Below are 24,844 nucleotides of genomic sequence, written 5' to 3'. Positions count from 1 at the left end.
GCTTACAACTACAGTGTATATATTTTTTGTACTCATCCACTACTTACACATTTTCACAATATATAGTTCTACAAAAAGAATGTAGCAAGCTGCAAATATGAAAAATCAGAAGCTTGCAGTATGAAAATAATCTGACAGCAACAAATACTAATAATTATAGCTCATCACGAGTTACGTGTAAAGTTCCCTTTTTACCAACTGAAGTTGTCACACCACTGGACTTTTGTCACTGGCTTTATTACTTCCTTTTATGCAGATGGTGCTATAGTTAAAACACAGAGTATTCAACAGTTCCAGAAAATATATTCTAGAATATAGAGGGACCTTTTTTCTTTCCTAGATCTTCTTCACGTGAAGTTTTCTGCCACAAATAGGCAATTTGAAACCCTGGCCTTATTTTAGCCTAGGATTGGGTATCACATCTGGTAAGTGCATTCATTTAATTGTAGTTACTTAAATATATAAAAACAGATGTCTTTTTGGAACTGTATCCAAATACACTCTGTAGAGTTCTTATTGCTGAGAGATATGTGTATTGTTTTATAAAATAAACATACTTCTTTTTTTTTGTACAAGATAATCAGTCAAAAATGTTTTATTGCTAAATATTAACTTTGAGTCCCATAGGAGAAAAGCCTATATTTGGATATTTTTTAATCACTAATATAAAATATGTCTGCTTTATACATTCTATTCATATCATTTTGGTGTGGCCTGATTTCCAAATTGGCATAGTTTTCCAAAGCGTTAATTTCCCTGAATGATTGACATTGGATAGAGGTTTTAACTTATGCCTTGGAGTTGATGGCTTGTTTAATGACTGGTCAAAGAACACTGATGTGGATTAGCCCTTAGTAACCAATCAAATTTTACAGTCAATGAATTCTCATACAGTTTACAGCACACTGATCTTTGCCATTATTAAATAAAGGAGAGGTGCTCAGAATCTGCTGTTCCCTTCCAATTTTATCTTAAAAAAAAAAAAAAACAGCATGAGTGCAGCCAGTGTTTCTCAGATGCTTTTCGCGACAGAGGGGAACACATGGAAGGATTGGGTTGTGTTATGTAGCGCTTTCTCTATAATTTTGAGGTTTGTAACTTCATTACTGGTTCCTCTTTAATAATCTACACTATATTACCAAAAGTATTGGGACGCCTGCCTTTACACGCACATGAACGTTAATGCATCCCAGTCTTAGTCCATAGGGTTTAATATTGAGCTAGCCCATCCTTTACAGCTTCAACTCTTCTGGGAAAGTTGCCCACAACGTTTAGGAGGGTGTCTATGGGAATGTTTGACCATTCTTCCAGAAGCGCATTTGTGAAGTCAGACAGAGAGAAAGCCTGGCTCGCAGTCTGTGCACTAATTCATCCTAAAGGTGTTCTATCTGGTTGAGGTCAGGACTCTGTATGGGCCAGTCAAGCTCCTCCACCCCAAGTTCACTCATCCATGTCTTTGCGGACATTGCTTTGTGCACTGGTCCAAATCATTTGGTGGAGGGGGGATTATGGTGCTGGGTTGTTTTATAGGGGTTTGGCTTGGCCCCTTAGTTCCAGTGAAGGGAACTACTAAGGCATAAGCATACCAAGACGTTTTGGACCATTTCATGCTCTCAACTTTGTGGGAACAGTTTGGGGATGGCCCTTTCCTGTTCCAACAGGACTGCACCCCAGTGCACAAAGCAAGGTCCATAAAGACATAGATGAGAGAGTTTGGGGAAGGAGGAACTTGACTGGCCTGCACAGGGTCCTGACCTCTACCTGAAAGAACATCTTTAGGATGAATTAGAGAGGAGACTACGAGCCAGGCCTTCTCCCCAACATCAGTGCCTGACCTCACAAATTAGCTTCTGGAAGAGTGGTCAAGCTTTCTCATAGACACACTCCTAAACCTTGTGTACAGTCTTCCCAGAAGATTTGGCATGCGTCCTAATACTGTTGGTAATATAGTTTATGTTCCCTATTTTAAAACTTTCACACAAATTAAGGAAGTCTTTTCAATTTCCCATGTTGGTTTATGTAGCTATAGTTATATTATCCAGTAAAAATAGTAGCTAAAAGTATTTAAATAAAGATATCTGTAAATAACCAGGCCACAAAAACCATACTTATCTGAAATCTAAAGAACAGGCCACAATGCAAATATGCCTGGAGAAGGATATACAGTACACAAAGATAAATGAGAAATTACATGACAAAGAACAGTGCATTGCCATGCTGAGTTCAAATCCCACCAAGCACATTGTTTGCATGGTGTTTATATATTCGTTAAAAGTAAATTTTTTGTTTATTTATGCCGGGAAAAAAAAAAATGTTTTGAGCCTCTCTTGTCTTGTTTCTCTTTTTTCAAGCTGTTGCATTACTACTATGACTTGGTGAAGTTTTCTATGTTTGCACTCCTGAATAACTTCAATAAAAGATTTTATATTTTGTACTGCATAAGAAGTCCTGAGTAAAGATGACCGTTTTTGCATGGACTAAATTAACTCCTTATTAGGCTTTGGCCTACCTGGCCATTTTCTATGTGCAAAGGTTCCAAAACTTAGTGGCAAATCCCACTGAAGTCTATGGTAAGTGAATCTTCTTTCTATATTTTGGTCTTTAAAAGGGCTAATAGACAAAGTACTTTCTAATAAAAACATGGGAAGCTGGGCACTGTCATTAGGCAAATGTACCAATGCAAGAAAAAAAACTTTTTAAGAAAAGTATCATACATTGGAGAGAAATTGTTTTAATGCGGTTTAGAATACAACATTAAAAATTCACAAATTTTAATAAAGTTGATGTAACCCCTAATATATACCCAGGGAAGTGAACAGCCTCAGATTATGCACAGGGATGCAACAAATCTCCCTACTAGGGATGAGCATCGAGTTCGATTTGAAGGTAAGTTCGACTCGAACATCGCCAATTCGATCGTTCGTCGAATGACGAACAAATGTGCTTCTTCCTGGGAAATTCAAATTTCCCATAATGCACTGCATGCGCGCCGCACGTTATGTGATTGGCTAAAGCATGCACCCTGACCTCATGCTTTGGCCAATCAAATGACCTCTGCCATGATTGGACTAAAGGCAGGCTGCCTTTAGACAATCATGGATCAGGGGCCAAGTACACGCCCCACACTATATAAAGGCTGCTCGCGCAGCCGCAGCGTGTAGTGTCATTATGCGGGCGATCAGACAGGGACAGGCAGGGAGAGAGTAGTTTTTTTTTTGGAGTCAGACAGTGCAGAGGGACATTCCTAGCAGTGTAGGGAGGGACAGGTTCCTGTGTGAGGTAGGGATAGATTGATTTCTTTACATCAGATACCAGTCACAGTATTGTTTATCGGTCAGTTTCTGAAACATTCTAAAATATTCATAGACCTGTAGGAATAGAGATCACTGCTGATATCAGCCACAGTAACCTTTGCTCAGTTGTGGATCTTTCTATAGGGGCCTCAGACCTGTACGATTAGAGATCACTGCTAATATCAGCCACCGTAACCTTTGCTTAGTTGTGGATATTTCTATAGGGGTCTCAGACCTGTAGGAATAGAGATCACTGCTGATATCAGCCACAGTAACCTTTGCTCATGTAACCTTTGCTCATGTGGATCTTTCTATAGGGGTCTCAGACCTGTAGGAATAGAGATCACTGCAGATATCAGCCACAGTATCCTTTGCTTAGTTGTGGATATTTCTATAGGGGTCTCAGACCTGTAGGAATAGAGATCACTGCTGATATCAGCCACAGTAACCTTTGCTAAGTTGTGGATCTTTCTATAGGGGTCTCAGACCTGTAGGAATAGAGATCACTGCTGATATCAGCCACAGTACCCTTTGCTCAGTTGTGGATCTTTCTATAAGGGTCTCAGACCTGTAGGAATAGAGATCACTGCTGATATCAGCCACAGTAAGCTTTGCTCAGTTGTGGATATTTCTATAGGGGTCTCAGACCTGTAGGATTAGAGATCACTGCTGATATCAGCCACCGTAACCTTTGCTCAGTTGTGGATCTTGCTTTATGGGTCTCAGACCTGTAGGAATAGAGATCACTGCAGAAATCATCCACAGTAACCTTTGCTCAGTTGTGGATCTTGCTATAGGGATCACAGACCTGTAGGAATAGAGATCACTGCAGATATCAGCCACAGTAACCTTTGCTCAGTTGTGGATCTTTCTTTAGGAGTCTCAGACCTGTAGGAATAGAGATCACTGCAGATATCAGCCACAGTAAGCTTTGCTCAGTTGTGGATTTTTCTATAGGCGTCTCAGACCTTTAGGAATAGAGATCACTGCTGATATCAGCCACAGTAACATTTGCTCAGTGGTGGATCTTGCTATAGGGATCACAGACCTTTAGGAATAGAGATCATCACTGCAGAAATCAGCCACAGTGACCTTTGCTCAGTTGTGGATCTTTCTATAGGGATCACAGATCATCCATCTATAGGATTATAGATTACATCAGATATCAGTGAGAGTATTGATAATCGGTCACTTTCGTACATCTATAACCACCACAGCTCATCTATAGGGCTATCAATTACATCATATCAGGTCATTGAGTATCTATTGGTCAGTTGTGTATACCCTATATTGATCTGTATCAACATCATGTCCGAAAGGCCGACACTCACAGGCCGCGGTGGTCACAGTCGACACAGTGCATCCTCTGCAAGTGTCCTTTATTTCTGGTGCTGCCTGTGCTATTCATCCACAACATGTGGAAGAATTGGTGGAGTGGATCAATAAGCCATCCTCATCCTCCTCCTCCTCTTCCTTTGACACCCAGGCTCCCAGTAGTTTGCCTTCCACCGCAGCTGCCAAAGTGGCCCATTCCACAGGCTCCTTCTCCACAGCTACTCCTTCATTTGCCCCACCATCATGCACGGAGGAGTTACCTGAACTATTCGATCATAGTGTCAGTGACAAGCTCCTGGAGGATGTGCAGCAATTTGAAAGCTGTGATGTTGGTTCCCAGGTTGATGAAGGGAATAATGTGAGCCTAGAGAGAGGGGGTGACAATGACGGACAAGAAACCAGCAGTCATGTTGCCACAGCTGAAGCATATTGCCAAGTTTGCTCCAGTGACGAGGAGGGAGGGGATGATGAGGTCACTGACTGTACTTGGGTGCCTGACAGGATAGAGGAAGAGGAGGAGGAGGAGGAGGGGGGGGAGGATGAGGAGGATGCACAATTCCAATGAGGCAGGATGTGCTCCAGGGACCGCCATAGCAGTAGCCAACCTATTGCTTCACAGCACAGAGCTCCACAGGTACAGGGTGCTGCAAAATCCCCTCGGACTCCAAAAAGTTAATTAGTGTGGGCTTTTTTCAGCATCTGTGCAGTAGACACCAGCGTTGCTGTTTGCAACATCTGTCTAAAGCGGATCAAGCGTGGCCAGAACACCAGCCGCTTGGGCACCACATGCTTGACAAGGCATATGACGACCTGCCATGCAGTCCATTGGCAACAGCACCTGAAAGAGGCACCAGATCAAAACAAGCATACATCACCTTGCTCCTCATCTACGATCTGTAACCCTACTATACCTCATGCCATCTCAAATACTAGCATTGAGAGGGATGATGGTATAGCAATGAGTGGCACAGAGACTTGCACCCAATCTGCTAGCAGTACACCACCACTTGATTTGAGCAGCAGGCAGATTTCGCTACCCCAGTATTTGAACCGTAGAAAGAAATACTGTCCCAGCCATCCACATGCTCAGCGTCTTAATGCTAGCTTGGCCAAATTGCTAGCATTACAGTTGCTGCCTTTTCAGCTGGTAGACTCGGCTCCCTTTTGCAAATTTGTGGAATGTGCTGCACCACAGTGGCAGGTCCTAAAAAGGCATTTCTTTTTGCATAAGGCCATTCCGGCTCTCTACTGTCATGTGGAAGATGTTTTGGCCTCTTTGGACAAAGCGCTTAGTAGGAAGGTGCACAATACTGCTGACTCTTGGTCCAGCAGGCATGGACAGGGATATTACATTTCTTTCACGGCACACTGGGTAACTCTGCTGGCAGCTGGGAAGGATGCAGGACAGGGTTTGGTGTTGCAGCTTGTTTTGCCACCATGCCTCCAAAAAGCCGGTGCTGGTTCTGCCACATCTGGCTACTCCACCACCTCCTCCTCCTCCATGTCCTCTTCTGCTCAATTATCATCTGCAGCAGCAGTGCTCCCTAAGCATTCAAGGGGCTACGCAAGCAGTCAGGCTAAAAGATGCCATGCTGTGCTTCAGTTGGTCTGTCTCTAGGGATAGTAGTCACACCAGTGCAGAGATTCTGTCAGCTCTGCAGGGGCAGGCTCAGAGAGGGTTGACTCCATGACAGCTTGAGCCAGGAATGGTTGTATGCGACAATGGCACCAACCTTCTCTCCGCCCTCCGACAGGGACACTTGACACATGTTCCATGCTTGGCACATGTTCTGAATCTGGTGGTGCAGCATTTCCTGAGCAGATACCCGGGCTTCCAAGATCTCCTAAAGGAATGCCAGAAAAGTCTGTGGTCATTTCCGCCATTCGTTCAATGCCAGTGCTCACTTATCTGTCATTCAAGGGAAATTGAACCTGCCCACCAACTGCCTCATTTGTGACGTGCCCACCAGGTGGAACTCAACATTGGAAATGCTGCAGCGGCTGCACACGCAGCAGAGGGCCCTCAATGAGTACCTATGTGAGTATGGCACAAGGACAGGGTCAGGGGAGCTTGGCTTTTTTTTTTGCCACGCCAGTGGCTTTTGATTAAGGATGCATGCATTGTCCTGTCACCATTTGAGGAGGCAACAAGGATGGCGAGCCGGGACAATGCATGGATCAGTGACACTATCCCGCTAGTCTACCAACTGGAGCACATGCTGCATGGAATCATGGACAGGGCACTTGAGGCAGAACAGTGGCAGGAAGAGGAGGACTTCCTTTCCTCACAAGGCCCCCTTTATGCAGATATCATTCCTGCAGGGCCACAAAAAACTTAGGAGGAAGAGGAGGATGAGGATTTCAGCAGCATGGATGTAGAGGAAGAGGATAGCGTACAGCAGTCTTCAAGGGATGGTTTTGATTCCCCAGAAACCATTGGAGTTGTACGTGGTTGGGGAGAGGTTGCTCCTGCTGACAATGTCATCCTTAGTGACCCAGAGGACTCAGCAGCTCATGCCTCCTCCAACTTACATTGCATGGGCTCCCTGATTCGGCAAAGCCTGCAAAAGGACCCGAGGATTTGTGCTATCAAGGAAAGGGATAATTACTGGATGGCAACCCTTCTTGATCCACGTTACAAGGGTAAAGTTGCAGAGCTCATCCTGCCTTTGCAGAGGATGAAACATCTTGAGGAGGCCTTGAAAAAAAATTTGTGTACCGCCTTTCCAGACACTGGGACGTCAACATTCTCCGGACATGTTTCTAAGGCATCGTTCAGCCAAAGGAGTGGTGGAGAAGGCGGCCGGTTGACCGATTTCTTTGAACAGTTCTTTTGTCCTCAGCAGCACCCAGGGCCAGGGCCGTTTGAAGGAATTTGGGGGCCCCAAGCAGAATGGACATGGAGGCCCCCCGACCCCCCGCACACACGCAAAGCCTACAGGAACCACAGCATAGCCATACAGTTTAAGTATCTATCTATATATATATATTTACATATATGATATAGATAGATAGATATAGATATAATAAAGAAAGAATGGAGAGAGAGAGAGAGAGAGAGAGAGAGGAGGGGGACAGATAAACAAAAAGAGACATAGGAAGACTAAGATTAGAAGGGAGATAGAAAAAAAAAGAAAGAAGTTTTCAGACCTGTCAGCACTTGGCAGATGTAGAAGCAGAGGGTCCTAGCAGCTACTCACCCTGATGCTATCTGCTCCTCACTCATCCACACTGGCTGCAGGAATTGTAATTGCATTTAGAGCCCTGCTATCTGTATACAGTAGGAGCTGTCAGTCTGCACTGTCCATGCTCTGCATAAAGTCTAGCTGGTAGGCCAGGGATCTCTCTTGTGTCTGCAGATCTTATCAGACTTTTTACAAACCTGTTGAGGCAGAGAGGGGCCCCTTGAGGGAGATCCCGATAACAGTGTCATTGCACTTTACTGCATTGACGATCAAAGGGGCGCTCACAGCCTTACACAGTGTCCTTGCATTTATTCCTAACCAGTCGTTGTCTTGGGGCCCCAGGCCAGCTCGGGCCAGGGCTGTTAGGTTTAAGCAATCATATGGTGCATGATTTTCTAGGCACAAGAGCAGACTTGGAGACCTTTCCAGCTGCACATCCACTGGTTTACTGGGTCTTGAGGATGGACCACTGGTTTAATATGCAATGGAGCTACTGGCCTGTCCTGCTTCCAGCGTGCTTTCCGAATGGACGTTTAGTGCTGCTGGAGGTTTTGTGATGGACAAAAGAGTGCATCTGTCCACAGACTCTGTTGATCAGCTGACTTTCATCAAAATGAACCAGTCCTGGATCAACAAGTGCTATCAGGCCCCTAATGCTGATGTAACAGATTGAATTTGCTAGGGGTCTGCCATCCCTTAAAGACTGCATATGCTGCCTATCCTATTCCTCTACCTTGATTCTGCTAGCTTCCAACAATGTTTTTGGTCTAGGTCACTACCAACCCCCAAGACCTAATTTTTCTGCACTTGTATGACAGGTGCATACAATTTAAATGTCGGATGTCATTTTTAACAGCAGGCCCTGTCCCTGTGCCCTGCTAACTGAGGAGTTACGGTGCTCAGGCACCACCAACACTAAAGGCCCAATTCTTGGCACCTGTGTAGCACATGTGATTTTAAATTTGCATGGAATTCTTATCAGCAGGTCCCGTTCCTGCACCCAGCCAGAGTAACTGCGAGGCCTTGGTTATGGTGTTCAGGCACCACCTTCTGTAAAGGCCCATTTTTGGCACTTGTATAGCACATGCGATTTCAAATTTGCATGGAATTCTTACCCCCAGGTCCCTTTCCGGCACCCAGCAAGAGTGACTGCGAGGCTTTGGTTACGGTATGCAGGCCACACCTACTGCAAAGGCCCAATTTTTGGCACTTGTATAGCACATGTGATTTCAAATTTGAATGGAATTCTTACCAGCAGATCCCATTCCTGCACCTAGCAAGAGTAACTGTGAGGGGTTGGTTACGGTGTTCAGGCACCAGCAACACCAAAGGCCCAATTTTTGGCACCTGTATGACAAGTACATGCGATTTCATATTTGTATGGATTTTTTAGCAGCAGGGCCCGTGCCTGCACCCAGCAAGAGTAACTGCGAGGGGTTACAGTGTTCAGGCACCATCAACAAGCAAGGCCCAATTTTTCTGCACCCGTATGACAAGTACATGTGATTTGAAACTTGTAAGTATATTTGTATATGACATTTTTTGCTTTAGAAATGTCAGTATAGCTGCAGCAGGCTACATACAGAGTAGAGATGCACTACTTTACAGGAACATTCAGGGGACCCCCCAGGCACGATATTTGAAGGAATTTTTCATTTTTATAGTTTCACTTTAAGCCTCATTAAAATCAATAAATCGGTGCTCCTTTAAAAACGATCTTTTTTAAAAACTTTTTTTGATTGTTACATGTTCCCCAGGTGAGGACCCGGACCCTCCATACACTTGTTTTGGGGCAATAACTTGCATTTAAGCCTTCAAAATGAGGCCGTTTGATTTTCAAGGTTCGAGTCCTATAGACTTCAATGGGGTTCGTTTGTTCGAACAAACTTTTCCTCTGTTCACGATGTTCTGGTGTGAATTGAACCGGGGGGGTATTCGGCTCATCACTACTCCCTACATGAATTTTACATGTATATCTGCTGTCTTCAGCTTTCTAGACTGTTTGGAAAGTGCACATTGTGTTAGAATTTTCTCTTCCTGATTCACCCGTGGTAGGGAAATTTGGCCATGCACTGTGAGACAGCTGATTGGAGGAAAGACACACACACCCTATCCTCATACGCATAATCAGGAAGAGCTGTGCTGTGAATAGACCAGCTATCTGCTTATCTATTTATAGCACCCACCCCGACCCAAATTTCTGCCTGGTTTTATCTCGGTTGACGGAGAACTTGTCAGAAGTTATCATGCTGATAACAAAAGAACGGAGCAGAAGAAAGCCACGGGACTTAGGGCTTTGACGAGAGATAGGTAAACACTACAGATATGTGCCCAGGTCAAATTTCTTGAATCTGGTTTACATCCACTTTAACATGCTTGGTGGTTGCCTAAAGCTCTACATGGTAGAGCATATAGTCTTAACAACAGTGTACACTTGAAGCACATATTTGGCTGTGGAATTCATTTTTTTTTAATTTACAATAAGGTTGGTTTACATACAACACCAGCACCCCAATCTGATTTATGTAGAAATTGTCCAGTAGTTCTCTGAGGCTGTCCCAGATCTTCCACATACTTTCCTGCCACTAGTCAATTTCTGTCAAACTCTTATTAACTACCTCAATACTGGGCACTTAAACCCCCTTCCTTCCCAGGCCAATTTACAGCTTTTAGCGCTGGTGCATTTTGAATGAGAATTGCGCGGGGGCCTGCAACACTGTACCTAAACCAAATTTGTGTCATTTTTCCCCCACAAATAGAGCTTTCTTTTGGTAGTATTTAATCACCGCCAGGTTTTTTATTTTTTGGTGCACAAATAAAAAAAGACCGAAAAGTTTGAAAAAAAAAGGTTTTTCGTTTAGGTTATAAAATTTTGTAAATAGATACGTTTTTTCCTGCACTGATGATGCCGCACTGACAGGCACTGATGAGGAGACACTGATGGGGTGGCACTGATATGCAGCACTGATGGGCACTGATAGATAGCACTGATATGCAGCACTGATGGGCACTGATATGTGGCACTGATAGATAGCACTGATATGCAGCATTGGTGGGCACTGATAGGCAGCGCTGATGGGCACTGATAGGCAGCACTGATCGGCGGCACTGATGGGCACTGATAGGTGGCACTGATGGGCGGCACTGATTGGCACTGATGGGCGGCACTGATGGGCACTGATAGGAAGCACTGGTGGGCAATAATGGGCACAGGTGGGCAGCACTGATAGATGGCAATAATGGGCACTGGTGGGCAGCACTGATAGATGGCATTGGTGGGCAGCAGTAATAGGGAGGGCACCACTGGCAGGCTCTCTGAGCTCTGTTTGCCATCCCTGGTGGCCATGGTGGGCATCCCTGGTGGCTCTAGTGGCACCCCCCCCCCCCCCCCCAGGGCTGCAATGTTATGATTGCCAGCACAGACCCTCCCGTGATCAGTGAGTAATTAGAAATACTCACTGATCCCCCCCGGCTGCAGTAAAGATCCTATCTTCTTCTCCTCACTGACAGGATCAGTCAGGAGGAGAAGAGATCGAAGCCGTTACAACGGCTGTGTTTACATCACATGATGGCTGTGATTGGACACAGCCGTCATGTGATCAGGAGGGCCAATCACAGGGCCCTCCTGCCGCATCTTGTTGCTCTGTGTCAGAGGGACACAGGCAAATCCAGATCGCGCCACTGCGCGTGCCCGCGGCGGCGCGATCTCGCTCCTTCTGAAGGACGTTCCGGAACGTCCGATCAGAAGGACGAGACTCCCACCCGGCCGTATATGTACAGTGGCCGGGTGGGAGGTGGTTAAAATGATTGTAATGTCTATTTTTTTTTTAATAACAAACATGTTATACTTATCTGCTCTGTTTAATCGCCGAACTCCTAGCTCCTTGGTGTGCTGCCACAGGAAGCCACTTCATATGGTGGCACATCTGTGGGCTTGGTTCCAAGTCATGCTGCTTGCATCCATAGATGCTCAGCCCTGTCCCCGACTCCGTTATCACCGGATTTGACTGACAGCAGTAAGAGACAATGGCTTCCACTGCCACAGCAAAGCCTTTGAGAGTGGTGAGAGGGGACAGAGCCTCTAAAGATGAGCACAATGCTGCAATGCTGGATGGAGTGAGGGCTCAGGTACTGGGATATTTTTTACCTTATTGTAGGGAATGCGTTAAGGTAAATACAAGTAAGCTTTAGAACCACTATAAGTATTAAGAGACTACAGATGATACAGCAGTGTCAAATTGTCCAGCAGCAGGACAATTTGAATTACCAAGGCTAAGCCTAAATTTACTAGAGCCAAAAACCACATGCAGTGACTTTAATAACATTTTTTTTAAATACTGCAGAAGATAAAGTACTGTAAAATTGGAAAGCAGCTGGACTATTTAATCAGGATAATTTTCTTAAAGAGTATGTTACCCCAAGATTTCATATTTCTGATATGTGTCCATTGTACCATGTCATTTGTTAAAAAGTATCCTGTTCTCTTTGTAATGTTTCCTTTGTGTAAAATACCTGGTGAGCCTGCCAGTTCCCCTGCTTTCCTATCCCAAACTGACCACGCTAGGCATGAGAGCACATCTATCTCAGTGTGGCCAGTTTTCTGGCTGTGCTAGAAGTACAGCCTGCCTGTCCTCCAATGGTCAGACTTGTGCTGACAAACCCCCCTGCACAAATAATCACTGGGAAGGTCAGTGTACAGCTGTTTTTCTAACCCCCACCTCTTCAAGCCCCTTAAGCAGCTGAGAACAGAGATTATGTGATCACTTTATATTTATATACAGTAAAACCTTGGTTTGAGAGTAACTTGGTTTGAGAGCACTTTGAAAGACAAGCAAATTTTTTAAATAAATTTTGACTTGATATACAAGCGATGTCTTGATATATAAGTAGCGTCATGTCACAACTGGGTATAAAAGAGAAGAGAGGCGCCTCTAAGGGCTCTTTCACACGGCCGCTCCGTGTGAAAGCTCCGCTGCGGTCCTTTTTTTTTTTTTTCCACGGAGCGGATGACATTTCTGTCATCCGCTCCGTATGCCCGCATATCATCCCATCCGTTTGCGGATGATATGCGGACATAATGTAAGTCTATGGGGGTTTGCGGATGTCAGCGGATGACACCGCTGACATCCGATTTTCCTTCCTTTCCGTTTTTGAACGGAACAAAAATAGGGTTTTGTTCAGTTCAAAAAAACGGAACAGAACTGACAGGAAGAAAATCGGATGTCAGCGGATGGTATTCCGCTGACATCCGCAATGCCATAGACTTACATTATGTCCGCAAATCATCCGCAAAAAAATAGGATGATTTGCGGACATACGGAGCGCCCGTGTGAAAGGGCCCTAAGTGTAGCAATATTGTTACATTTAATGAAGGTTCAATATTTAGCAGCTCACATGGTTGATGATTAAAACAGGCACATCTAAGTATGCAGGCATCCGGGGTAAAGCTTTCCACATAGACCATCCTCCGCACTGCCATCTTCATCACACCCTTCCACGCTGCGCTCCACGAGCGATTCAAAGTCTCGCTTTCAGATCACTCTACTGCAGGGTAGTCTTCCCAATCACAATTGCAGACTGACATCGGTGAGAGCCAGTGGTTCAGAAGATGGTCTATGTGGACAGCTTTACCCCGGATGCCTGCATACTTAGATGTGCCTCTTTAATCATCAACCATGTGAGTTGCTAAATGTTGTACCTTCATTAAATGTCCCCATACTGCTACACTTAGAGGCGCCTCTCTTCTCTTTTATACTCTGTAGCTCCTGCTGGATTTTGCTTCTAATCCCCTTGTGGAGGCGCCATTTGTGGATGGACATTTTATGATGACACAACCTATCACATCGCTATAATCTTTGCATATAGACTATAAACTGAAACACTTATGAATAAATGGTTGTGGAACGAATCATCTGAGTTTCCATTATTTCTTATGGGAAAATTTGCTTTGATATAAGAGTGCTTTGGATAACAAGCATGTTTCCAGAACGAATTATGCTCGTAATCCAAGGTTTTACTGTATATAGTTTTCTTTTTTTATGTTCTTTATATACACAAATGTTTTGCCTTTCACTTCTATTTTTAACTGAATGGATTGTTTTACATGGTAAGGGTTCACATATAATTTAACTGGTGTTTGCTTATCTTTTCTTTTATCTAAAGCAATAGTGGGATGCAGTGAACATGAGTGATTTCATTTGAGGTGGTTTAGGTGCTCTTGCCCTCATTTCTTTCTTTTTCCCTGAATAAAAGGCAGCTCCAAGAAAAAAGTATCAGTAACAAATGAATGCTGCTCTTTGAGCGCCACAAAATTGAAAGACCCTTTCAATATCAAGAAAAAAAAAAAAAAAGAAATAAATCAAAAATTCTAAATACCACCCGCTAAATCAAAAGCCTATTATTATAAAGTCTTGCAGCCCCAACAAAGGGAAAGTTGGCTATGGACTGGACAAAAGCTAAAAGTATCCTCTAATTTCAAATCTACCATAATATACAATTAAAGACAAAAAAGTCCCCAATATTAGGAGCAACAAAAAGTATTAATGAGGTTAATTGCCTAAAGAACTAGCAACCCGAATTAGGTCTCCCTTACATGGATCATTATGTGCATACAGCAGATTCCAGAAACATCTGATTGCATCCAGGATCACTTATCCATCCCTGACTGCAGATAACTACTGGTTGTAAAGATGCATGCAAACATCAACGGCTACGCTTAGCCTGCCATTTCTTTGTACAGGCTGAGTGGCCACTGATGTTCAGCTGTGATCCCAACTGTTGGAATCCATGGATTCTTGCTGCTGGAATCTGCTGTATGCACATCACCCAGGTAAAGGAGACAATGAGCCTTTAAATTACAGTTCCCCAACTGCCCTTAATCTTTTCCTATGCAGTTAAACCAGCTGTCCCTATTCTTATATCTACAGCACCTCCTAATACTCTAACACTTTAGGTTCTCTGCCCCCCATCCTTTATAGTGAGAGGGCAGGCTTATCAAAAAGTCTCCTTATTTAGAACTTCTCAGTCTGCTAGCCACATTTTAAAGAACATACAGTGCATTATGGTTAAAAATAAGTCTCCTTGCTGAATCTGCACAAAAATTCACCAGTACCATGAACACAAACCTACAGGAATCACTTCGATCCCATGATAATTGCAAACCTGAGCCTAATCCCTAATACCTATATGCCAAAATGAGAAGTGATTCCTGCACATGGCACAATTTAAAAAGGGTTGCCAAGTGCCCATTATTTCATGGACAATTTGTATTAGGTATTTTTAATTTTTGGGGAAGTTAGAGATCGTGAAAGAGGTTTCTCTTTAAGATTGCTTGTTTCCTTTGTTCACTTTGTTCACTTCCTAAAATATAATATTTAAATAAGAATAGCCTAACAGGCTAATGACTATTCTTTATTCCCTGATGTTTATGAAACTGATTGAAAAAGCAAATGTTCAATTTGATAACTACACTACCTCTATCTAATATTTTACCTTTTTTCAGGACAAAATGTTAAGCCTGTTGAAGAACCTTTTGTGTGTGTTATTAATAAACTACGGCGTTCTTGGAATTTCCATACCATATTCAACCAACAGAACTATACCATGTTCGATTATTGAAAATATAAATTCTGTAATTTTTGACTGCAGTGCTCGAAGTCTGAAAACAGTACCTTATCCTACCAACTACACATCAAATGCTGTGGAACTTCTGTTAAGTCAAAACCTTATTGATACTATTTCTAAATCCTCTTTTCAGTACTGGGAGAACCTTACAAAAATAGACCTTAACTGGAACCACTATTCAAAGGCAAGACTTAATAATGCCAATATATGCAAAAGAGGTCTGGAGATCAATAATGAAACTTTTGCCAAGTTACCAAAGCTAGAACATCTTCTCATTGATCACAACTATCTCTGTGAAATTCCCAAGGGACTACCTGACAATATTAAAACACTAAGTTTCCAGTATAACAACATTTTTGTGATTAACAAAACAAGTCTCTCAAAATTTGGATATCTAAAGGAACTTTACCTAAGTCATAACTGTTACTATGGCAATTCATGCCCAGGTGTTCTTGATATTGAAAATGGAACATTTTCTGATCTCAAGGAGTTAACGGTACTTAACCTCTCATTTAACAACTTAACCAGCGTGCCTCTGCATCTGCCTTCATCACTGAAACAACTTTACCTAAGCGATAACAAAATAAAAGTTATTCACAGAGATGATTTCAAAAACTTAGCCAATTTAGAGGTTCTTTTTCTAAGTGGAAATTGTCCAAGATGTTATAATGCTGCATATCCCTGTGAATCCTGCCCTGGGAAAGGCCACCTTGAAATAGATGACTTTGCTTTCCAATATTTAAAAAACTTGACTGTGCTCCGTCTTGGAAGTACTTCACTTACTACTGTATCAAAAACATGGTTTCAAAACATGACTAAATTGAAAGAACTAAATCTTAGATTAAATTACTTATTGACTGAAATGGCAACAGGAGACTTTTTTTCTTACTTACCATCCTTAGAAAAACTTGACTTGTCATATAATTACAATATGCAGGCATATCCAAATAATATTAATATTTCTGACAATTTTTCTAAATTAATTTCCCTCACAGAGTTGCATATACAAGGATATGTTTTTAAAGACATCACATCCAAAAACTTAGCTCCTCTTACAAAGCTAAACAAATTAAACATTATAAACCTATCTGTTAATTTTGTTTGCCAGGTTGATTTTAAAGTGTTTGAAAAATTTCCAAGTCTAGCAATAATTTACTTGTCTGAAAACAGAATAACACCCTTTTCAGAGAACATGTTAAAAAGCCAGGGGCTGCAAGCATTTTACCACAATCAGTCAACTGACATAACATACAATGGTGTAGAACATTTTAGTAGAGTATCTCCAGGAATAATTACTCCAATCAGCTCTCTGGTAAAACCTCAATGTAGTGCATATGGCAAAACATTGGATCTAAGTCTTAACAGTATTTTTTTTATTGACCCAGAAGCATTCAGCCCATTTTCTGATATAGCATGTTTAAATTTGTCTTCAAATGGCATGGGTCAAAATTTAAACGGGACAGAATTTAGATACTTGCAAAACCTAGCATACTTGGATTTATCGTTCAATAAACTGGATTTTGCTTCCATCAATGCTTTTCAGGAACTGAAAAAATTGGAGGTATTAGATGTGAGTTATAACAAGCACTATTTCATTGTACAAGGTGTAACTCACCACCTTAAATTCATTGAAAACCTCACCAAACTTGCAATTCTTAACTTAAGCTGGAATGAAATCTCTACTCTAACCGAGTCCCCAGTTTATAGCTCCTCCCTGAAAGAATTAAGGTTTGCTGGAAACCGTCTGGATGTATTATGGAAAAACGGTGACAAACGCTACTACAGTCTTTTCCACAATTTTACGAATCTGTCAGTTCTTGATATCTCCTACAACAGACTTTACTCCATTCCCGAAGAAGCAGTGTGCCAACTGCCTGAAAATCTTACTGAGCTGTACTTACATCATAATGAACTAGTGTTTTTTGGTTGGAAAAACCTGACATGCTTTAAAAACCTCAAAGTTCTTGACCTAAGTCACAATAAAATTACAATGATAATAGCACACTTGAGCAATTATACAAGTTCACTGGAGACTCTAATCATAAATCATAATTACATTCAAACCTTGACAGATGCATTTCTTATTGGGCTCTGTAGCCTCACTAACCTTGATTTAGGTTACAATCACATTCAACATATAAACAAATCCATTTTTTTGTCTGGTAATGATAACTATTTAAAAGTTTTAAAACTGAAAGGAAATCCATTTGAGTGTTCCTGTGAAATTATTGACTTCATAAACTGGATTAATAGCAATAATGTTAATATTCCACGGCTGGCCACCGATGTCACCTGTGCCACTCCAGACAATTGGAAGAAGAAAGGAATTATCTCTTTTGATATACATGCCTGTAATTTGGATCTCACAGAATTGCTACTGTTTCTTGTGTCATTCGTTTTAATTGTCACATTGACTGTATTGCCAATTCTGAGTCATTTATTTTATTGGGATATATGGTATATATATCATTGGTGTATGGCAAGGTTAAAGTATAACAAAGTCTATAGTACAGACAGTACATATGATGCATTTATCACGTATGATGAGAAGGACCCAGCTGTCAGTGACTGGGTCTTTAATGAACTATGTGACCATCTGGAGAACAGAGGAGCCAAACACATAGTTCTTTGCTTAGAGGAAAGAGATTGGGAGCCAGGAAAGGCTATTATTGATAACATTGCAGAAAGCATTAACTTAAGCAAAAAAACACTGTTTGTTCTCACTAAAAATTTTGTGAACAGTGGAAAATTCAGAACAGCATTTTATTTGGCTATGCAAAAACTAATGGATGAAAATCAGGATGTAATAGTCATAGTTTTACTACAGCCCGTTCTACAGCATTCCCAATATCTCAGGCTGAGGAAAAAAATTTGCAAAAATTCTATTTTGGAATGGCCCAAAAATCCACATGCAAAAAGCTTATTCTGGCAAAAAATGAAAAATGTGCTACTGACAGAAAACATCAGTCAATACAATAGTCTCTACACTGATTCCATTGCAGTTGTTCACTGATTGGCTGTTCTCTAATGGTAAAAACAAAGAGGTCTATTTATACAGCATTCCCTTAGCTGGCATGAATAGCCCAGTAATGTGTCTGTCTAATATGTTTATCTCCTATGATTGTCAACTCTAACTAGTGGCCATATGGCCATAATGCAGTATTTTCCTAAGATGAATTTTGGCAGCTGTGCAAAGGCTGAGACATTCACATGACAATTTTTTAAAATAAGCACACCACATAGTTTTATTTACAATTTGATAGTATGTAATATTAACCACTTTACCACCGGAGGATTTTGCTGTCTTACGTCCAGGCCACTTTTTGCGATTTGGCGCTGCGTGAATTTAACTGACAATTGCGCGGTCGTGCGACGCTGTACCCAAACAAAATTTTTGTCCTTTTTTTCCCACAAACAGAGCTTTCTTTTGGTAGTATTTGATCACCTGTGTGATTTTTACTTTTTGAGCTATAAACAAAAAAAGAGCGTTTATTTTGAAAAAATAACAATATTTTTAAAATTTTTTTATATGAAAAATTCCCCCCAAAAAAATTTAAAAATCAAAATTTTTTAAAATTTTTGGCCAATTTGTTTTCTGCTACCTATGTTTGGTAAAAAAAAAATCACAATAAGCGTATTTTGATTGGTTTGCCAAAAGTTATTGCTTTTACTAACTAAGGGAAAGATTTCTGTCATTTTTGGTGTTTTTTTTAACGCGTAATGGCGGCGATCTGCGATTTTTTTTGCGGTACTGCGACATTGCGGTGGACAGATCGGACCCTTGACTGACATTTTTGACACTTTTGGGGGTACCAGTGCATTTCTATAGTAATCAGTGCTATAAATATGCACTGTTACTGTAAAAATGACACTGGCAGGGAAGGGGTTAATTTTATTGGAGAGAGAGAGGGGTTAATGTATGCCTGGTGCTTACTGACATGTGTGGGGGGGGGGTGACTGAGTGACACAAGGACAGATCGCATGTTCAGCTATGCTGAACACTGCAATCTGTCACTCCTTGTCACTTAGGAGATCCGCCCGCTCTGTTTACACAAGAGGGCGAATCTCCAAACTGGATTCACTGACGATCGGGGAAGAGCAGCAGCGATCGCCGCCGCTCCTCCCCTGGCCCGACTCCCGCTGTAACTGAAAACAGCGGGAGCGCGCCTCCGGCGGCACGCGAGCGCCGCCTACAGGGGGAGGAGTCCAGCGACGTAGGTCTACGTCGCTGGACGGAATTGAGCCACTTTGCCGCAGTACGGTCAACATGGCCGGTCGGCAAGTGGTTAAAGTGGTTGCAAAAGCTCAAGTTTTTTTACCTTCATGCATTCTATTCAGCAACCCCCCCCCAGACCCTCCAATACTTACCTGAGTCCTATCTCGATCCAGAGTTGTGCACAAGAGCAGCATGTTTCTTCCTCCTCATTGGCTGAGACAGCAGCGGGAGCCATTGGCTGCCACTGCTGTCAATCACAACCAGTGAGTCAATGAAAAGAGGTGAGGCGTGCTCTGTGTGTGAATGGACACAAGTGGGGCAGGGGCAAGCCTGCTCTGGTGCACCTATAGCCAGCTGCTTGCTATGGGGGCACTCAGCAGAAGGGGAGGGGCCAGGAGGACCACCGAGGGACCCAAGAAGATGAGGATCGGGCTGCTCTGTGGCAAACCATTGCATAGAGCAGGTAAGAATGACGTTTGTTACTTAAGAAAAAAATGTGCCTTTAATATCACTTTATGTCGTAGTTCATGACTTGCCTGCTATGACTCATCAAAAGTTTACTTTGCATTCCTTCATTTTCATTGGGTTTGGTTTACATCTATGCATTGTGGTGCATTATATAAATAATGCAGGTATGTTTTTTTCATGCATTGATGTGCTTTGGGAGGCTTACAGTGATTAATAGAAGCACATGAAAATGCATGATCTCATGACCTGCAAATGTATGGTTACTGAGACCCTTCTCTGCCAACAGGCCATGTGCTCCTGGCCTAGCTACATTTGGAAACTGGCAGGCTCTTCCCTCCGCTTCCTAGATGCCAAGCACACATTTTGACAAAATGTACAATGTAAATATATTAATCTGATTGTACTGATTGTAAAGTCTTGCGGTTCTTTTGTTAAAAATAACAAACATGTTATACTTAGTCGCAGATCTACCAACAAATAGAGTATATAAGGTAATTAGTGGCACTATTGAGAAGAATAAATCCACAAATCATACAATAAAGTGACATTAGCACCCAATGAATAAAAAAGTGCATGTATTCAAATAAAGTCCAAAGTGAACATATCCACGTATGAATATGTGCATATAACAGTCTGTAATAAATCACTGATGGTGTTAAGTAGTCTCTACATCACACCACATGCAAAACGTATGACCGCTTCCCCATAAGGTGTGCACTCACCAACGTTTATTGCCTCACACTCTCATGCTCGGCACAAAGGCAATGTACCCCTCAAGGTTGTGGACACTCCAACACTGGTCTTCAATAAGTGATTTATAGATTTCCCATGTAAATGAAACAAAAAAAGAAAACTCCAAAAGTGCAATACCATTTGATAAAATGTATTAATAAAATCTTGAAAACCTACAAATATTACACTCACATGTAACACAATAGTTAATCGCAGCATCTAATACTCCGTGTCTCACCTGACTGTGTAACTTCCACCGGAGCGTCACTTCCGATGCTGCGTGTTGTCACTTCATATGGCCATGCAGCCACACCCCTGGTATACTTACCTGTTCTGTGCAGTGGTTTTGCACAGAGCAGCCTTGATCCTCCTCTTCTTGGGTCCCCTGTCTGCGTTCCTGGCCCCTCCCTCCTGTTAAGTGCCCCCATAGCAAGCAGCTTGCAATGGGGGCACCCAAGCCAAGCCTCAGCTCTGTGTGTTCATTCAGACACAGAGCTGTGGCTCTACCCTGCCCCCTCTCTCTCCTCAATGGCTCACTGACTTTAATTCACAGCAGCGGGAGCCAATGGCGCCACGCTGCCATCTCAGTCAATGAGTAGGGGAGTCCCTGGCAGCCGAGACATTTCTGAAACATCACTGGATCGAGATAGGCTCAGGGAAGTATTGGGGGGATGAGGGGGCTGCTTCACACTGAAAGCTTTTTATCTTCATGCATAAAATGCATGAAGATAGAAAGCCTGCATTTACAGCCACTTTAAGCGTATGAACCAAAAAAAAAACGGACCCAATTCCCCATCCACACATTCAAATCTTCCCCACTCAGCTTTGTATTCTGACAGCCATCAAAATACATGAATCAGCGCTGCCAAATGTAGTCAGCAGTGCTGATCATGTGGAAATTTTCCAACAGGGTGGTTAAAGAGAAGTCGATTGGTAAACTGACTTCTCTTCAAACACAGTGGCCATACATGGATTGAAGTTCGGCTGGTCCCTGCTGAAGTGGCTGAATTTCGTATGGCCAGCTTAAATTAGGAGCTGACATGTAACTTTATCTGATGCTGTAAGTGAGAGAAAATATGTTTATTTGATGAAAATTTCCCAATGCCAAGCACACTTTCCACCTAAATTACTTGGATATGAATATCTTTTGTGATATGTATTCAGGGCAAAAAGTGAACCTAATAGGGATTTATTTAATATTATTTTTAAAGAATATTAAAATGTTTTTTTCTTATTACTTACCTTTTGTAATTTACTGTAAAATATTTGAGATACATTTAAGACTGGTATATAATATTTTATGAAAATAAACCTATTCCCGGCAATTTTGTAATCGACTTTTAATCACAGCTTTTTCCCGTATCCAAGTATCCAGCAACCAAATGAAAAGTATAACGTATACTTCCACCATACCTTCCAACTTTCTGAGATGGGAAACAGGGACACCTTTCAGAAAAAGGATGTAGGCAAACACACCCCCCTTACATGGGCAAATTATACACAAAAATAATTGGTTAAACCCACAAGTGCTTTTTTTTTTACTACACCTATTCATTTATACTGGCTTTTCAAATGTACAAATGGAACATTTTAGACAATGGATGATACGTTCAGCACTGTAAAATACTTTTTGATGATTAAAGAGTTTGTGTATATATATATATATATATATATAATCAGACCAAAATGAGGGTCAAACGAGAGGGACCGTCCCTCTAAATCAGTGACAGTTGGAAGCTATAACTTCTACTTTTCTTCCAATTCCACTTTAAATTAGAAAACGTATTTGTTTGAAATTTGACTCAAAGCAGCAAAAGTGCTACATATAAACAGGGCCGCTGATAAGGCAGTACAGCTACCCTTTCTGTGCCGGCCCTGGGCCCCATCAGTTCAAAAGGGGGCCCGGGCACCTGACCAGCAGAAGGGCCAACTTTACTGCCTAATCCCTGAAACTGATCCTCCTGTTGCTACACAGGGAGCCACAGGGTGATCAGTTCCAGTATCTGCACCCGTTCCGCCACACCGATCACCCCCCCGGGTCGTGCAGCGCCAATCCTCTTGTTTACCCCTTCCCCTCCTCCCTGCTGACTCTCCTCCTCTCCCTCTCTCCACAGCCAGCTGCAGCTGCTGCTGGGACACTCGGGTGGATCAGGAGGTCAGTAAACGAGCAGTTGGGCACACTTAGATATTCCACCACTGTTTAAGATAAAACCGTTTATTTCATGCTCCACCAAACACGTGATATACCTGATTCGGTGTCCATGTGGCCTTGACTATGTTGGCCGCACCATCCGAGAGCTTCACGTGAGGCTTAAGGAGCATGTGGCCAACATAGTCAAGGACTATCCTAAACATAGCGTATCGCGTCATTACGACGAATGTCACTAAAGAGACCCCAGTGGGACCCTGTTTTTGGGGATTGACAGGTACGCTGGTAATTGGAGGGGCAGCAATATGACCCGTGGAGTATCAAAACTCGAAACCAGTTGGATCTATAAGATGAGGTGCCATACCCCGAGGGGGTTAAATATAGAATGGGACCTTAATGCCTTCATTAAAAACTCCTCATTTATATTCATATCTGTTCTCTTTTAAGGGTTTCCACCATTATGGTTATGTGGTATTTTATATTGCTCATCACTGTTTTATCTTTCTGTGTTGTTTTTATTCTATGCATTTTAATGTCTTGTTCTCTAGCATGTTCTGCTGCTTATCCACTAGATGGCGCCGTTTCCTCCAAATTGGAAGGTTTTACTAATATTGTAGTATGTGTTTTCAGCTTTTTAATTAGCGTTGCCATTTTATTCAATTATATTTGGCCGCTTTTTTATAAATATTTATGGGGTATTTGTGAGTAAGTCATATTCTCATACCCTACTACCTGCTACACATCCGGTTTCTCTTGTATTTCCGGTTTGTAGAACGCATTCGGCGGTATCTGGTTTCCGGGTTACCCCAATCACTTCCGCTCTTCTCTATCGCTATTTATAGCGAAGAGTACCGTGAGACCGCACCCCTAGAAGACGTCTGTTTACGACGAAACGTACGTCGGGCGGTGCTTGCGGTCACGCTCGCCCACACGGAGGAGACGCGGCGGCCATCTTTTGGGTGGTATACTGCGGTAGTAAGCGGAACATGCTGGATTGATCCATCCTTTGACTGAGATGCTCCATTTTATCCTGCTTTTGTAAGTGCTTTTAATCCCTTTTTTGTTGTGAATAAATCAAACGGTCTGCGCTATGATGGTGCCCTGTTCTTTATTTCATACCTACTCATGATTACTTGCCTGGATATTGCTGGACATGAGGAGGATCGCCTCGAGCTATATCAGAGTTTTTTTGGCGTTTAGGATCTCTGTCATAGGGATCATCTCCATCTGGTAAGAGACAGTGTGAACAGGGTGTTTGGTGGTGGTTTCACGGACCTACAGTGTGATTCTTCTGACAAAGTGGGACTTTTCATGGACTTTACACACTCAGTCCTTCTGAGTGTTTCTTTTAGGATTAGCGCTACATTGTCCACTTCAGTTGGTAACTGAAATGTACAGTTAATGCCCTGAACATGTATATCTAAAGCCGGTGCAGCTTAGAGAGGCTGGATTCACCCCTTTTTTATGGATAGTGTAGGACCCACTGATAATGGGGTACTTTGACGTAGTGGTGGGCTTGAGCACGATATGGCTATATGGTGGGACTAAATCCCCATTTTTATTTATGGATTGTCTCCATATTTGATAGTCACTTCTTTTGCATGTGTGCGCTATTCTTTTTTAATATACATGTTGCTTGGTCCATAGCTGCACCGGCTTTAGATATACATGTTCAGGGCTTGCTCCCCCAATTTTTTGCTTGTTTATTATGTATTCGGTCTGACCAGACTTCTGAGGTTGAGCCCCACCCCCCACACACACCTGTACTCTATCAGTGTCCACTATCAAGTAGATATAGGAGGAGTCTCTTGTGGCGCATTAGCACATCTCTCCCAGCAAGGAG

At 42.4% G+C, this 24,844-nt stretch overlaps 1 protein-coding gene across 1 annotated transcript; it reads left to right on the top strand.

The window, feature by feature from the left end:
- Positions 1-274: 274 nt before the first annotated feature.
- LOC309546554 (toll-like receptor 8) lies at positions 275-18,490 on the top strand. The gene is made up of 2 exons (XM_082246304.1): positions 275-425; positions 15,315-18,490. The coding sequence occupies exon 2, from the start codon at positions 15,321-15,323 to the stop codon at positions 18,447-18,449; it is 3,129 nt and encodes a 1,042-aa protein (XP_082102430.1). The 5' UTR covers positions 275-425; positions 15,315-15,320; the 3' UTR covers positions 18,450-18,490.
- The last annotated feature ends 6,354 nt before the right edge of the window (positions 18,491-24,844 follow it).

Source organism: Pelophylax lessonae (assembly GCF_965119305.1).
Source record: "Pelophylax lessonae genome assembly, chromosome: 2".
Taxonomy (NCBI): domain Eukaryota; kingdom Metazoa; phylum Chordata; class Amphibia; order Anura; family Ranidae; genus Pelophylax; species Pelophylax lessonae.
Note: the sequence above shows the minus strand (reverse complement) of the source record. Positions and strands in the feature narration are given on the sequence as shown.

What these genes read in the sequence shown, in the direction of transcription:
- LOC309546554 (XM_082246304.1), top strand. Translation starts at nt 15,321, where the DNA reads ATGTTAAGCCTGTTGAAGAACCTTTTGTGTGTGTTATTAATAAACTAC.